Source organism: Phascolarctos cinereus, unplaced genomic scaffold (assembly GCF_003287225.1).
Source record: "Phascolarctos cinereus isolate Bilbo 61053 unplaced genomic scaffold, phaCin_HiC Scaffold_5;HRSCAF=322, whole genome shotgun sequence".
Classification (NCBI taxonomy): domain Eukaryota; kingdom Metazoa; phylum Chordata; class Mammalia; order Diprotodontia; family Phascolarctidae; genus Phascolarctos; species Phascolarctos cinereus.
Window position 1 is genome coordinate 413645357 of NW_027555958.1, and position 15993 is coordinate 413661349.

Consider the following 15993-nt stretch of genomic DNA (forward strand, 5'->3'; position numbering starts at 1 on the left):
GGAAAGGTGCTCAGTTGCTTCTTTTCTTCCTATTTAAAAATTCCTTTCCAGGAATGGAAAAGATAAAAAGAGCCAGAAAAAGATATAGAGAACTACATCTTTCTTTCCTCCCTGGCAGACTCTTCTCTGAGGTAGTTAAGGAGAGACTGAGAAAGAAAAAATTGGGGGCTAAGGGAATTTTAAAAAAATCTAATTTCAACTGGGCTCTCACTGTCACAGTGATTCTTTTATTTTTCTCCGATTGACTCTTGATCATACTTCCCCTCCTCATCCAGTGGGTATTCTAAATCTTCTCCAAGTTTCTTCTCAAGCCCCCTACACTATACTCACCCCTCTACTCCTTCAAGCAGATAATTCTGCCTTCTACTCTGCTGAAGAAATTGAGGCCCCTGCTGTGGGCTTCCTCATTACTCTATCTTTACATCTAAAATCCCTCTACATTCTCTCCCATCCTTACTTCCTTTGAGTCTCTGAGAAAGAGACTCCTTGCCAAGCCTAGCCCTTCTACTTCACTGATTCACAAAGTCTCTGAGCTGAAAGAAACCTCAGAGGCCAGGAAATGCAATCAGTGGTGCCTTCTATGTTTTCTATCTAACAAGTATGTTCATCCAGCTTTTGTGAGAAGCTTTTGCCTCTAGTGATGGAGAACTCATTTTCATTGGAAGCAGTTCGTTCCACTTTTGGACAGTTCTGACCATTAAGGCATTTTTCTGTACATTAAACCTCTCTGAAACTCTCAAGCATTGCTGCTCATTCTGCCCTCGGGATCAAGCAGACCAAGTAGAATCCCATTATCACATATGAGCCCTTCTAACGTTTAAGGAAAGCGTCAAGTCCTAGCTAAGTCTTCTCAAGGCCAAGAAGGCTTGTCAGATTCTTCAAGTGATCCTCATATGGGTGGCATCATCTGGAAGCCTTTCACCATCCTGCTTCTACTCCCCCTTCTCTTCCCATCTCCTCCAGGATCATGTCCCATCAGTTTCTTCTGTTTTCTCCTTAATCTCCATCCTTCCCTGCAATCAGATATGTCCAGATCCTCCTTATATTTATCATCCTAGATTTCTCTTTCCTTTTCCTGCCAAACTCCTAGGAATAATGGCTCCATTTTCTCCCTTCCCACTCACTCCTTAATTCTTGTAGCTTTGCTCTTAAACCCACCATTTTACTTGAAGGTGCTCTCAAATGGCACCAATGATCTCTTCTGCTACCTCTCCGGCTGCATCTTCCCTGACTTCTGTGCAGCCTTTGGCACTGGCGCATCACCCCTCCCCTTCTCCATACGTCTCTCTCCTCTCTGTTCCCACAACATCATTCTCTATTAGTTACCTATCATCCTGTTCCTTTCTAGTATTGTTGGTTGAATTGTCATTCATCTCCTTCTCCATTATCGTAAGGTTCTCTTAAGGATGTTTCGGATTCTCTCCTCACTACATATTTTCCTCTGGTCATCTCACCAGCTCCCACTGGTCCAGTTATCCTCTCAGAATCACAGAATCTCAGAGTTGGAAGAGATCTCACAGGCCATCTAATAAAAATCCCCTCTACAGGGGATCCCCACGAAACGTGATCATCCAACTTTTGTTTGAGGACTTCTACTGAAGAAGAATCTATCACTAGTTCTCAGACAGTCTGTGCCATTATCTATATCCCAGGTACCTGGGCAATATCATAACTAACAACTGGCAGTGTACCTTCTTTCTAGCTGTTTAGGACTAAGGTGAGGAGGGAGCTGTAGAATATCCTCCCTTCCTTCTCCCTGGCTCCAACCAATATAGGAACTGTCCTCAGCAGGTCACGGATTTGATTCAAAACTGACTTTTGATTCAAAACCAACTCCTTTCTTTCAACATAGCCAACACTTTTCGGAGCTGGTAGAGTCTGGATGGAAAGAGATTTGTCTCACCCTTAGGACAAAAGCTGAGGAGTAGTATTACATACTGGCAAGAAGCAACATCACTAGGATTATATGACTGGATTTGTCACATGTTAGGACAGTTGGGGCAGCGGACAGTGCTAGGCCTGGAGTCAGGAAGACTCATCTTCCTGAGCTCAAATCTGGCCTCAGACACTTACTAGCTGTGTGACCCTGGGCAAGACATTTAACCCTGTTTGCCTCAGTTTCCTCATCTATAAAATGATCTAAAGAAGGAAATAGCAAACCACTCCAGTATTTTTGCCAACAAAACCCCAGATGGGGACATGAAGAGTTGGATATGACAGAAATGACTCAACGACAACAAAAGGACATTTTTTAGTTGTTAATCTATTGTTATCTTTTCCCCAAGAACAATTATGTGTCTTACTTATATCGCTAGAATTTTTTTTTAAGACCTATGATTTCATGGCCATAGGGGATCTCCCAGATAAAGAAACTACCCTGCTTAATGCAGGTCTACACCTTCTCTTCAACTGCTAAGGCTTACTGAGTAGCCTAGAGCAACAAAAGGTTAAAATAACCTGCCCAGAATCACACAGCCACTATGTCTCAGAGGTAGGTTTAGGATTATGGTTAAAGATGTTTTAATTGCACAAGAGTAATTTTTTATTCACAAGTTTATACTGGGCTAGGAATTTCCTCTGGTGTTACATATACTTGATATCAACCTGAGTTTCTATTATATGGTTATTACTGAGCTAATAATTTGCTCCATAAACCATGTGCTTTGTGGTCCACATTAAATGCTCCTCTTTCTTGAGCAATACTGTCATTTTGTGGGCTTCAACTTTTAGGGATTCTTGTGACCGTGAACAGAAGACCCCAAGCATACTTGCCCCCAACAGATATGGGGATACAAGCAAGCCTGACAACATCAATAACTCCGCATCTATGTATCCAGACAAAATCTATATCCTGAACATCCGTCCCACATTGTGAATCACCCACTAGACATGACCAGGATGTCCTGTTTGCATCTACAACTAACATGACCAAAACAGAACCTGTTATTTTTCCCCACCTAGCCAGTCAGTCCATCTTGCATGTTTCTCTATTTCTGTGGGAGGCAGACTCCCTGCTGAGTTACTCTAATTTGTGAACTCAGAGTTCATCTTGACTGTTCCTTCTACTGTTCCCCTCGCTGCCCTGCTACAGCTAACCCAAAAAGCTGCCAAGTTTGGTTCATTCTTTCTCTTGACCACCTGCCTCTCACATTAGCTCCCTTCTGTTCTTTTATACGGCCATCACCTCCTGCCTGAATTATTGCAAGACCCTCAGCTTTAGTCTGCTTATAGTCTCTCCCCTCTCCAAAATATTGTCACTCCACACAGCTGCTAAAACAATCTTCACAAGGCCTAAGTCTGACTCTGCCCTTCCCGTCTTCCCATTAGTCTTCCCTACTGCCTTGAGAATTAAACAGAAGTCCCCCCAACTTACATTGCTAGACTTATTTCATATCACTCCCCTTCACAGTGCAGAAGTCTCAACCAAACTGGACTCCTTGCTGGTTCCCCACATGATACTGCCATGTTTCACCTCTGTAAAGCCGCACAACTGTCTCCCATGCTTGGAATCGATTCCCCTTTCATTTGTGCCTTTCAGAATCCTTGTGCTTCAAGTCTCAGCTCCAGTTCTAACTCTAACCCTCAGCTTTCCTCGATTCCCCACTCCCCTCCCCGCATTTGTTCCATTCTCTCTCCAAATTTCCTGGTATTATCTTTATTTGAGCCTCTGTTGTATCACTTCCAGTAGAATGTAACTTCACTGAGGGAAGGTAATGTCCCATTTTTGTATTTCTCCTTGTTTTGGTTTTGTATCCCTATACACACTTAACACACGCTTAATCTGTATGTGGAGGGGTTCTGATGCTGAGGAAGCTTCAAGCCCAGAGGGTTGGGAATACAATCAGGTTCTTATTTTGAAGTCAAGCAAAAGAGGGAATGGACTAAACATGATCAAAGTTAGGAGAGAGTAGGGAAATAACAGACATAATTGTACCTTAGAGCCTTTTGGCTTTTAGCAAACTAAATTAGAAAACTCCTTGAGGGCCAAGATTATTTCTTACTCATCTTAGTATCTCAGCACACACCAGTGTCATGCTAGTACCCAGCAAGTGCTTAACAAAATGTTACTGAATTGAGCACTTTCTCAAATGTTATCAAGTTTTTAAACATTGCCTGTTACCTCAATAAAGAGGCTTTTATTTTTTTAAATAAATGAAGTACAGAAAATCTGTTGCTAACTTGAGTCAAGTATAAATATTTTATTGAGTGCTAATCATCAGTTCTGACTCTGACTATGGGATCCTCCTATTGCCACAAAGACTCTTTTTGTAAAGGGGAGGTTATTTTATGAGGTACTCCAGGTTCCCATTTTTCCTGAAAATATCCTAGTTAAGGGTTAATCCCTTATAGCTGGGTCTCTAGTTCACTATCCTTGGCAATGCTTCCATTGCGTTGGGCAGCTTCCTGGAAAGACCTTTTGATTCCATACTGTGTACCCCACAGAGGCAGTGTATCTCTGTTCAGATTCCCCCAAGTCCTCCTCTCTTCCTAATTTTCCTATTTCCATCACCTCCCATCTTGCAATCTCAATGTCATCTTTGATTCCTTGCTCAAACTCACCCCACATATCCATTTTGTTTCCAAGTCTGTCATTGTTGTCTTCACAACAACTCTTATCTAAGTCCCCTTACCTCTCCATTCAAATAGTTTCACATTGGTGGAAGGCTGGTCCAGGTGCCTCATAGACAATAGCCTTCTGTCTGGTCTTCCTGACTAAAGTCTCTCCCCACTCCAGACTATTCTCCAGTCACTGGCCAAAGTTCTCTTCCAAAGTGCAGATCTGACCACGTCACTTCTCTACTTAATAAACTCTAGTGGTTCTCTGTAACTTCTAGGATCAAATATAAAAGTGCTGTTTTAAAGCCCTCATCACCTGGCCCCTTTCTATTTTTCCAACCTTCTTACCCTTCCCTCCGTTCCATGGACTCTGGCCTTCCTGTAGGCCCTTGACATGATACTGTCTTGAGCTACCCTGTGTCCCTTCACCGGCTGTCCCCCCCATACCTGGAATACTCTCTTTTCTCTCTTCTGCCTCCTGGCTTCCATGGCCTCCTTCCAGATTCAGTTAAAATCCCACCTTCCTTAAGAGGCCATTACCCTCCTTCCTTCTCCTACCCTACCCTAGTGCCTTCTCTCTGATCTTACCTTCTATTGTTTACAAGGCACCTATCTTGTATATGTGTAGCTGTTGTATGTTGTCTCTCTCACAAAAATGTGAATACCCTGAGGGCAGGGACTGTTTTTTTGCTATACTTTGTCTCCCCAGTGCTCAGCATGATGCCCAGCATACAATAATAACAGTATTTATATATAAATATAAAATAAATGTTTGTTGACTGACAGACTCGTTCCAAACTGATTTACTCCCATTTGCATCACTTCCACTGAGGGGACATAATGACTAAACCTGTGGTCTAGCATTATCAGAAAGTGCAGGCAGGGCTTCTGGGGTTTGGTCTTTGACCCTGTTTGCCATGGAGGGAGTAAGACTTTAGCAGCTAAGGTTCTATTTTTTCTCATGCCTAAGGACAAGAGAACAGGGTTGCCTTCAGTGCCTCCTCCCTTTAGGAGACTGTGAAGGAGCAGCAGGGTCCCCTCTCCCTTACCCTTCTATCCCTCTCTTCCTCTCCCAGAAGCTGAGAGATCCATGCTTTTTTGTCCCAGCAGGCCTAGCTGGGCTTAGATCAGGTATTGATTGTAGTCCATTTTAATTGTCTGTACAGGAACCATCGTGTGCTTTCTATTTTTAGGATTATTTTTTAAAGATTTTATTTTTATCATATGGAAGTAATTATTGATAAGTTTGTACACTATTGAGCTAATGATTCCCCTGGTAGCCATGTGCTTGGTTGTTCAATTTACACTCAGCTGATATGCTTAGTACAAAGCTAAAAATTCCCTCAGAATCTGTATTTTGATAATCCTCATTTAATACTTTCCTCTTTAGAGTAATGGTATGTAGTTACTTTGGGGGTTCACTTTTGCTGATATGCTGAGACCAACATCAAAAATCCCAGAAGTCCTGGAACCTCAAAAGATTTTGAGGTGCAACAGGAAATAGTTGGGAGAAAATGTGCAGAGTTCCCTTCTGCTTCTGTCTCATTCCAAGTCCTTTCCAACCTAAAACCAAGAAACAACTTTTTGAAATGCTTCCCTCTGAAACTGAAACTACAAGAGAACAGAATGGTTATTGAACTTCTCAGGGCTTCTCCATCACGCCCCAGGAACCTCTTCATCTCAACAAAGATCACTTCCCACACTTCATTAGTTCCCTGTGCCCCTGGGGCCCCTTCCTTGGATTGGAGGGTGGAGAGCTCCTCCCAGAACCTCCCTTTAGGAAGGGCAACCAGGTCAGTCACCCTTTCATTCCCTCACACCCAGCACTGTTCTCCGAATTTCTCCATCATGGCCCCAAGCCCTTTTCAGCTCTCTTTTGTGTGTTGTCTTTCCCCATTAGAATGGAAGATCCTTAAGGGCAGAGACTCTCTTTCTTTTTTCTATTTGTATTTCCAGAATTTAGCACAGTGCCTGGCACATAGGTTGTTGTTTAGTTGTATCTGACTCTTCATGAGCCCATGGACTACAGCACCCCAATACTGTCCATGGGGTTTTCTTGGCAAAGATGCTGGAGTGGTTTGCCATTTCCTTCTCCCGTAGATTAAAGCAAACAGAGGTTAAATAATTTGTCCCAAACAGCTAGTGAATGTCTGAGGCTGTATTTGAAGTCAGGTCTTCTTGACGCCAGGCCAGCGCTCTATCCACTGAACCATCTAGCTGCCTCACCTGGCACATAGTAAGTGCTTAATAAATATTTGTTGACTGATTGATGTGTCTTCTCAACTGGACTATAAATATTCTGAGTTCAGGGACTATGCTTTTTTTTTAAAATCACTCTTACTTCTTACCTGCATAGTACTATACATCTACTATGTGCATCTTTCTTGGGAAAGATACTGAAGTGGTTTGCCATTTCCTTCTCCTGCTCATTTTATAGATGAGGAAACTGAGACAAATAAGGTTAAGTGAATTGCTCCAGGTCACACAGCTAGTAAGTGTCTGAGGCCAACTTTGAACTCAGGAAGATGAGTCTTCCTGACTGCAGGCCCAGCATGCTATGCACTGTGCCATCTAACTGCCCTAAAATATTTGTAGAATACATCAGTTTAGGGGTATTCACGTTAAAAAGCCATTATAAACTGTGTTTCATTGGAAAAAAAGAGCTTTTCCTGCTGATGAAACATTCTTGGTGAAATGGCTAAGAGGCTGGCTCTGATGGGATGCATTATGCTGCTACACTACCAGGTTGCTCAGTGACATCATTATTTCCTGAATCTGGGTGCCTTCCATTATCAGAGGGAAGCTCTCATTTGAAGTGCAATTGTTGAGACTAGCTAAGACTAAGAAGAAAATGCTGAATGGGTGAGACTCAAGAAAGCAAAAGCAAATAACCAATTCTGTAAATAAAAGCTAGTCCCTTCTTTCTGTGAGGACAAAAGCAATTTCTAGAAATATGCTGGGAATAACTGTTTTCACTATCTTCCCAGCCACCATTTCCAAACTATGCAGCCCACACTCTGACTGACCAACATGGCTATCTGCCCCTCCCCCACTTATCAGAACCTTTGATTCTGCCCCAGGGATCAACCTAGGCTCTGTTAGGTGAGCCACCATTTTTCCTGCCTGGAACCAGGCCTCCATAGTCCTTCCCAGAGACCATTTCCAAACCATGCCACCATGTATGTATGTAAGCCCTTTTCCAGCTTCCCTTTATGTGTTTGTCTTCTGCCCATTAGAACGTAAGCTCGTTGAAGACAAAGACAGTCTTGCTTGCTTGTATCTATATGCCCAGTGCTTTGTTTTACCCATGTACGTCTGACTTTCATCATGTCGATTATACATACATGAAAAATGGTTTGGACTAGCAGACTGAGGGCTAGCCTTGAAGTCAGACAGTCACAGATCGAAGTTACACCTCTGACATACTAGCTATGTGATCATGGGAAAGTCCCTTGACCTCTCAGACTATACATTACTGCTGAGTTGCCAATCTGTAATGACAGAGGGAGCTTCTACACCAATGAAATCAAAAGTCTAGACAATTCCAGCCACCAGACAGAAACTTTATACATAATGTAAAGGATGAATGGGAAATTGATGGATTGGCCCTGATAAAATATGGAGGAAGAAGGACCTGGACAAAATTTCCTCTCCGGTTGCTAACACTTTCAGTTGTACCTTCACTTGAATAACCTCCAACAGTAGTCTTGACAATGGATATCTGAAAAACAGGGAGGTGTCTTACACTGAAGTCTTTCCTGTAAGATCTCTTTTGAATCTCCAGTAACTACTGACAGGTAAAGCAGTTTGATACCTCGGAAAGAAAGGCACTGAATTGTTATTCTTCAAATGGAACTGGGCTTATTGCTAATAGAGTCCATGACACAAACAAGTCCTTCCTTCTGTGGCCCACCTGTCTTCCAAGTCTTGTGTACCAGTGAGCAGAGTACGTTGCCTGGCATCTTAGAAGCTGGCTAAATGCCCATGATGTTGTAAAAGGGTTATTATAGGAGATAGGTGGTTGCACGAGACCTTGTAGAAAGGTCCCTTCCGACCTAAGAGTCTTGACTTTCCAGGGCCCCCCTCCCTCACTTCACATGATTCTTGGATATCCTTCCACTCTGATTGTCTCCCACTGTTACACTTTGTTGTTCATATCTATAGACAGACTTTTCAAAGGGAAGCAGAACTCTAAAGTTGACAGCATTGTGGGAAAGGCCAAGATTAAGTCAGAACATGTAGCCAATCTACTTATGGTACACTTCTAGAGATGCTAAATGCCACCTGAACCCTTATCCTTTGTACAAAACTTCCAGATTCACAACAGGTAAGATACTTTACAGAATTTCAGCTGGCATCAGCATACCCTTAGACAATGTTTTTCTGGCAGTCACACCTGGCCATTGGTGGTTTGGGAGAGGGAGCAGGTGAGGGGGTAGATGCTAGAGAGGTTCAAAAGCAGGGAGGGAAGTGGGTCACATACTCTTAGAATCAAGAAGCCAATGTATTTCCAAGAGCATGTTTACTTCTCTCACCAGAAGGAAGACTTTTCTTTAAGGTAGGAGTCACATTCTTAATTCTACTTAATGTATGACTAATTTTACCTGGTCCAAGTCATTTCGCAGAGCGATTTTGCTGGTTACAAGTTCATGAGCAAGGTCATCATTCTCTTGTTCTAGCCGCATGCTGGCTTCCTGTAACCTCCGGTTCTCCCTCTGTAAAAAAAGAGCAATAGCCAGAAGGCTGTGAATACCTGTCCAGACTAGCAGACATTTAGGCCAGCAGCCAGGGGAGGGGTGGGAGTGGGGCAAAACAAGGGTGAATCTTAGAAGTGGAGGTAGGAGAAGGCAGAAGTGGCACAGTAAGGCAGGATGGCTGTTTGGGGGAAACAACAGTGAGTTAAGCCAGCGGTGCAGATGCAGTACTCTACCCAGCAAACTTCACAACTCCCCAGTACGCCCTCAGATGAAATGCACTGCTACAAAAAATGTGCCTTGAAAGGAAAAATCTTCCAGACGTGTATATTCTCAGCTCTGAGGTTTTACCTCACTACGTTTTAATATAGATTTAGAACCTACATGTGAGCCAGAAACACAGAGAAGAATCAGTTCTTCATCCTCAATAGGAAACTGCAGGCCATGGTAGTAGAACTAGAGGAAACATTAAGAGATACTTCTAATCTTTTTTTCAAAGATCAGGCAAAAATCAATCATGTTTTATTCAGATTATAAGCCTGGGAGTCAAGATACTCAGGTTCTGCTACAAGTTTGGAAGTAACTCATAACTGTGACCTCTTGGAACAAGCCGAGTTAACTTTTCTGGACCCCAATTTCACTGTCAAATGGAAGCAATGGTATTGAAGATAATATCTGAATGGCAAGGAAATCATCAGATGAAAAGCACTGTATAAATGTAAATTACTGGGCTAGATTTCTCTGGGTCATTACTAGAGAGTTCTCTGTCAAGTCAATGAGAATACCATTAGCAAAAGATATGGCTAAGACATCCCACCCCATTGAAAAAAACAAAGTCCTCGGAAGCTTCCACTCTTCTGTAAAGACCCCCAGAAATACTCTGTCAATAACTGGACTATTTATCTTATAATTCTTTCTAGTACTTATGGTTCTAAAAGATATAAACTTAGATCTTTTTTTTTTTAAAGAATAACAATTCGGTGCCTTTCTTCCAAGGTATCAAAATGCTTTAGCTGTCAGTAGACACAGGAGGTTCAAAAGAGATCTGATAGGAAAGACTTCAATGTAAGACACCTTCCTGTTAAATATGCATTGTCAAGACTATTTTCTACAAGACAGGCAAAAATTCAATCAAAGGAGCCAAATCTGTGGCTCTGGGAAATATTGCAACAGAGTGAATTGAATAGAGCACTAGGAAAGACGCTGTTGTTTGTGGACCTCATTTCAAAATAAAATAAACAGACAAGCCAGAGAGCTCCACCAAGCAGGTCACTGCATGATGCTGCTAAGTGTATGCCAAACAATCTCATGCATACTGAGGACTGAGTGCTAATGGGTAGGCCACCCCTCTGAAGGCTCCACTTGGGGTATTCCTAAGACTTAGGGTCTTTCCACTTTCTACTGAGTTGTAGAGAAGATAGTGGCAAATTTTGGGAAATTATTTTAAGAACAACACTTAAAAGTTTTTATGTCGATAAATTTTTTTTGGGGGGGGAATCCCAGAGAAACTTTATTACAAGAGCATTCTTCCCCTTTTGAAGGTGACTTCCTATTAATATAGGACGCACTGTATCCTCTGGAACAAAATACAGTGTAACAGCCTGTAATCAAGAATAAAGTATTGCCTTGCCAATAAAACTTTCCAAGACACTCCTTAAATGAAGAAGTTTACCCACTGGTAGATCAGCTTGTACCCAAAAGTAATTCTGTCCGTCCCTTCAGTGGAGTCTTTCAACTTTATCCCACCCTCCTAACAGAAACATGAAGAAACAGTTTGCATGTCACAGAAGAACAAAATCAGTGTCCTCCAATCACACCTTTCTAAATTCTACAAGAGACAACCAAAGGCCAGACAATCCTGCTTTCAGAACCCCTTTCTGGCAACATCTTTTCTACTGGCTATGAGCTATGTGTACGGACTTTTCTGAAGTTGTTTTTCTTTTTTTTTCTTTTAACAAGTTTTCTTAGGGCCAGGAAACAGGTATTTTGCAAACAACTAGCCTTGAATTTCAGAAGAATTTGTTGTGCAACACAAGTTGCACGATAAAGGAACTTTGTAATTTCTTTCACTTTGGTGTGTTCCTTTCTCAGTCTAAGAAAGAACTAGTCTTTTATCTCAGCTGAATGACTTCACTACAGCTTAAAGCATTCTTGTCTAACTGTCTCCTAGGCATACAAAAATCCCTCCAACCACATTTATATTACACTGACTGGAGTATAAGGAACAATGACAAACTTGCAGCCACTAGGATTCTTCAGGTTACACTGTAGAAGTGAGTCCAATGAGTCTCTGGCTAAAGTGGCTGGACGCTTCCCAATCAGTATTTGGTCCAAAACATTCCTACAATGTCCCAAGGTGACCAACCACCTGACTTTGGGTCAGAGATCTGCTGATCGTGTTTTTTGTTGAACAACAACAACAACAAGATGGTTCCGCTGTCATCCTGGCCAGAAGTAGGAGCTGCATATTAAAGTAATTACCAGAATTGTAAATAATCCTTTATAGGAGGACAGCCTAGAGGAAGAGCTTAGAGAAACCAGGAATGTCAGATGGCCCCTTAAGAGAGGTACAAAGTAATGGTGAGGGGGAACTGGCCCCTCCCGCAAGAAGCTTCATTTCAGTGTCTGCAAAGCAAGCCGCACAACGTGAGGTCTCAGGCTCCTGCTTCACTCACAGACAAGTGGGAAAGCAAGCAAAGTGGCTAAAAATGCAGCGTCCTCCTCCTCCTCCTCCTCCTCCTCCACTTCCTCCTGCAGGGATCTTATGAAAAGGGGAGACTAGCTGTTATGCTAGTGAATAAATCACTGCTACTGAGGAGAGGGTCATCTCCAAAGCCAAGGTAGCCTCCTGACCCTCGCTTCCCACAGACAGCCATAAGCCAAAGGGAATAAGGCTGCATTACTGGGCTGGCTGTCCTGGCCCCTCCCGCAGGGGCACTACCAAGGATGGATTCCTTGGGAGAAACCTCAGGGTTCTACAAATGAAAACTGGACTAAAAAGGAAGGGAAGAGAGTTTCATTTTGACGTATTTCAGAAAGCTTTGTCTAGGTCATTCTGAAACCTGGGCAAGGAATCTCTCTCTTGCTATGCCTGGAGAGTGATTCTGAAGATTTTGTTTGATGGTCAAAGGGTGCTTCTGTTTTTGTGGGAGCACTCTATAATCTTGCACAAGCAGACGAGTCAGACTTGCTGAATGCTCAGAACTGGTAAACAGACAATTGCTTCTTGCTCCCTCTCTGAAGAGACTGCAGTAGGCACTGTATTTCTAACATTTACAATTCTCACTTGACTTGAAGCACCCTCCAATATCACTTGGCCGACAGCCTCTGAATCAAAAGGGTAGTCTTTTCCTCCTGGATTCCCTTCCCCTGCTCTTCCATAGGGGAAGGATGTATAGCTGGGAAAGTTTGGTGAATAACTTTGGGAGGAGGATACTGCATTTTCTAAAGAGACAGACACGAATATTACAGACATACACAGATGAAAAACTTACCTCCTGCAAAGTCAGAGACCAACTACTGTTTTCAATCATAGGTACAAAAATAATGGAAAAAAGGATATCCAATGAAATTTAAGTGCCTACTAATAAAATTAGGAAACAGCACAACAAAAGAGACACTTGTTAATTCTATTTTGTTAATTTTTTCTCCTTAGAGACTTCTGTATGACAGCAAACATTTGGTGAAAGAAAGCTGACTTGAGAAAGCCAGTGGGCAAGTCCCAACTCAGGAAGACCGATAAACTCAAACTCCACCCTCTCCATGATGCTATTCTCAGCTTGCATGACGGATGAATATGTTTGTACATAGGATGATTAGTAGTCATGGTGTAAGTTGTTTCCACTGCTGTCATGAAAGCTGGGTGGGACTCATTTACATGTACAGTGTCAGAAACCTCACAAAATAGCTAATCTTCAAGCAACAGAGGGAGAACTCAGTGCATGCACAAAAAGCTGTTTGGCGATGAAAAAAAAAAAGCAAAAAATTTGTTCAGATTCCCATTTGTGTCTGTCCGTGGGCTAAGGTCTGGATGAGGCAGGACAAGGAATTGTAATATAGTTAATTTCAGGACCAGAAACTTGAGCAATGTTCACTGGCAACCAAAAGAAAATGTGGTAAGGTTTAAAGGGGGGAAAAATCATCTAGAGGAATGAGGTTTTAGAAACCCAACTCTGTTTTGGGTGTGTTGTCTGCTGCTATGATGAATTCTTGGCACACAGATTTAAGTGACTTAAGGGTCAGGAAAAATGCTTCTCTAAGTGCGAAGCATAATTTTATTAGCAAGTATATGCTCTGCTAGCAAACATTTCCTTTTTTTATATCTCACTCTTGAAAAAATACGTAACCAACAATATTGACATTTTGAGCTGACAATCTCAAGGCACACAAGGACAAATGTACCCAGATGACATATTTTAAAATTCTACACAATCTGAAAAATGAAGACTTAAAAATAACAAGTTTTCATTTTTGAAGCCTTACTCTAAGACCATATGTGGCAATTTCCTCCCTTTCTTTGCCATATTCCCTAAGGAGATCTCTTACATTGAACTGGAACAACAGTTTCTGATCTTTTAAAAATCTCAACAATAAAATTAAATGGCAGTTGGCAACCCAGACTGCATTTCTTTTTTGCATCTCAAGAACATCTTTGGAAATACCAGCTGATTCTCCAACATGAAAATGAGATTAAAATAAAATAAACAAATTTCATAGGTGTTGCAGAAACCTGTTAGCGTGATGCAAATTTCTCACTGATACTACTGCAACAATGAACTATGTATACTAAAGATAGAAGATTAATTCTGAACCAAGTCTTTCTCTAAATGAAAGACACAGGAAATGGCACCTAGAGGCCTTATTACTTTTATACTAAATCAGCTGACAATATTTCAAGTGTAGGCATGAACTGGACACCAATTCTTTAGCTAAGGTCCTCAGAGACCTTATGTGGTTTGGGCTTGGCATTTTTCTGCATCCAAAAACACTCAAATTCATTAAGTTCTTTAATATCAAAGGGAACATGTGTCAACTTCTTAGAATTTATCATAAAGTTTTACTTTAGAAAGGACTGTACTGGATTTGGGATCAGATGTTAACCTGGATTCAAATTCCAGTTTATGGCCACTGGGACAAGTCAGTTCACCTTTATGGGCCTCTCTCTCATCATGATTGGGCTAGACTCGGTCTCTAAGGCCCAGATTGAAGTCCTCCGTTCCTAGGGAGAGAATGTGGCATAGCAGGAAGAAAGGTGAATCAGATGCCAGGACACCAGGGCTCTAGTCCCAAGCCACAGTGAATTCACTGCATGATTTTTGGTAACCTCTCTGGGCCTCAGTTTCTTCATTTGAAAAAGGTCCCTCTCTGCTCTAAATTATATGGTCCTTACATAGAATTCTATATTCTAGAAACATTCTTCTTGTCTACTGTTATCCATCTCAAATACAACATTTCATACCAGAAACATTTTTCAGAAGCTAATAGTTGTTTCTGTGGTACAAGAGACACTGAATCAGAATAGTGTAAATTTATCTCCCTTTGCAGAAGAAAACTCTTATGCCCAGAGATGGACACATTTATCTTAACCTCACTACTTTGGGAGGGGCTGAACTAGGTAAGAGGGACAGGCAGAGTAATTATTTCTAAGTATGGCATTTAATTTTAAACCTTTGCCTCCTTCAGTGGGCAAGACAAAAGGTAATAGATGACTTCTTTAAGTGACCAGTTAATAAGCAAATAAAGTAACAACTCAAAAATAATTAATCTATCCCTCAAACACCTTATATTCTTGCATAAAGAAGACCCAATAAAATGGTTTAAAGAGTTCAAGTTATTTTAGTGAGAACCATCAAAAATCAGCAAATGTGGGGAGATTTTTCAGTAAGCTTAAAGTGGAACTGGCCACCATTTTTCTGTCAATCCATTCTATTATGTGAATAATTTAAAAAATATATCAACAAAGTGTAATCAACGGCAGAAACAAACTGAAACACAAATTAAAACATTTGGTCTTTGGTTTGTTTACACTCTCCACAAATATAAGGCTTCATCTAAAAATCAGAACTATCCATGTGCCAGTTCAAGAGTGTTAGGAATTCTGACAACCTTTCCTAGATTTCTTATCTAGATCAGATAAGAAACTACAGCTTTTTATGCTTTGGGGGGTTCATACAACTTAATTAATTAGGTAGATTCTTCAAGGCTCAATCCTCATTTGTGCAAGCAGTTCTTTAATTAAACAAAAAACCATAATGTCTTCTGAAAGCAAGTTAATTTGGCTTTTCTCAAAAGTTCTTTATGTAGGACAGAGCCCTAGAAAACTTAGGAGGTTCTTCAAACAAAATAAATCTATTCTTTAGAAGACGAACTGAAACTTTCCCTTAATGAGCTAACAATCACAATTCAGGTGCCAAGTTATTAATATACCAATGTTATCTTTAAATTAGATGTACTTGGACAAAAGTTAAAAATGAAGTATGGTATTAATGTTTTGTAACAGATGAATGTGTTGTCCGCATTTTATTCCATTTGCAATCAGTACAGGCCTTCCTAATCTAAATATTGGGCTGGCCAAGTGAGCGCTACACTAAACTGGCCAGGTAATGAATGACATTTAGTGGGAGTCAGACAGTCAATATGTTACATTTTTCTGGCCTTGATGTTTTTCTTTCTATCTCTGGGTTAACTTTCAATGTGATAAGGAATGAGAAAACCCCAAGCTACTACTGTGGGGCTCAGAGTA

The 15993-nt window shown here is 41.3% G+C and overlaps 1 protein-coding gene and 1 long non-coding RNA gene across 6 annotated transcripts in view; one reads left to right on the plus strand and one right to left on the minus strand.

Moving 5' to 3' along the window:
- Positions 1-12993, plus strand: part of LOC110197008 (uncharacterized) — a 40577-nt gene extending 27584 nt beyond the window's left edge. Inside the window, exon 3 of the long non-coding RNA XR_002321383.2 lies at positions 12907-12993. This is a non-coding gene — a long non-coding RNA (uncharacterized LOC110197008). The remainder of the gene's footprint in view (positions 1-12906) is intronic.
- RABGAP1L (RAB GTPase activating protein 1 like) overlaps positions 1-15993 on the minus strand; it is a 681088-nt gene that overhangs the window by 23070 nt on the left and 642025 nt on the right. For 4 of the 5 annotated variants that reach the window (XM_020970529.2, XM_078156481.1, XM_020970532.2 and 1 more), the window contains one exon: positions 9162-9272. In XM_020970529.2, coding sequence (XP_020826188.1) covers positions 9162-9272 — 111 coding nt within the window. Of the gene's footprint in view, positions 1-9161; positions 9273-12745; positions 12915-15993 lie in introns of those variants that run through there. The other variant, XM_020970534.2, reaches the window with a different exon arrangement.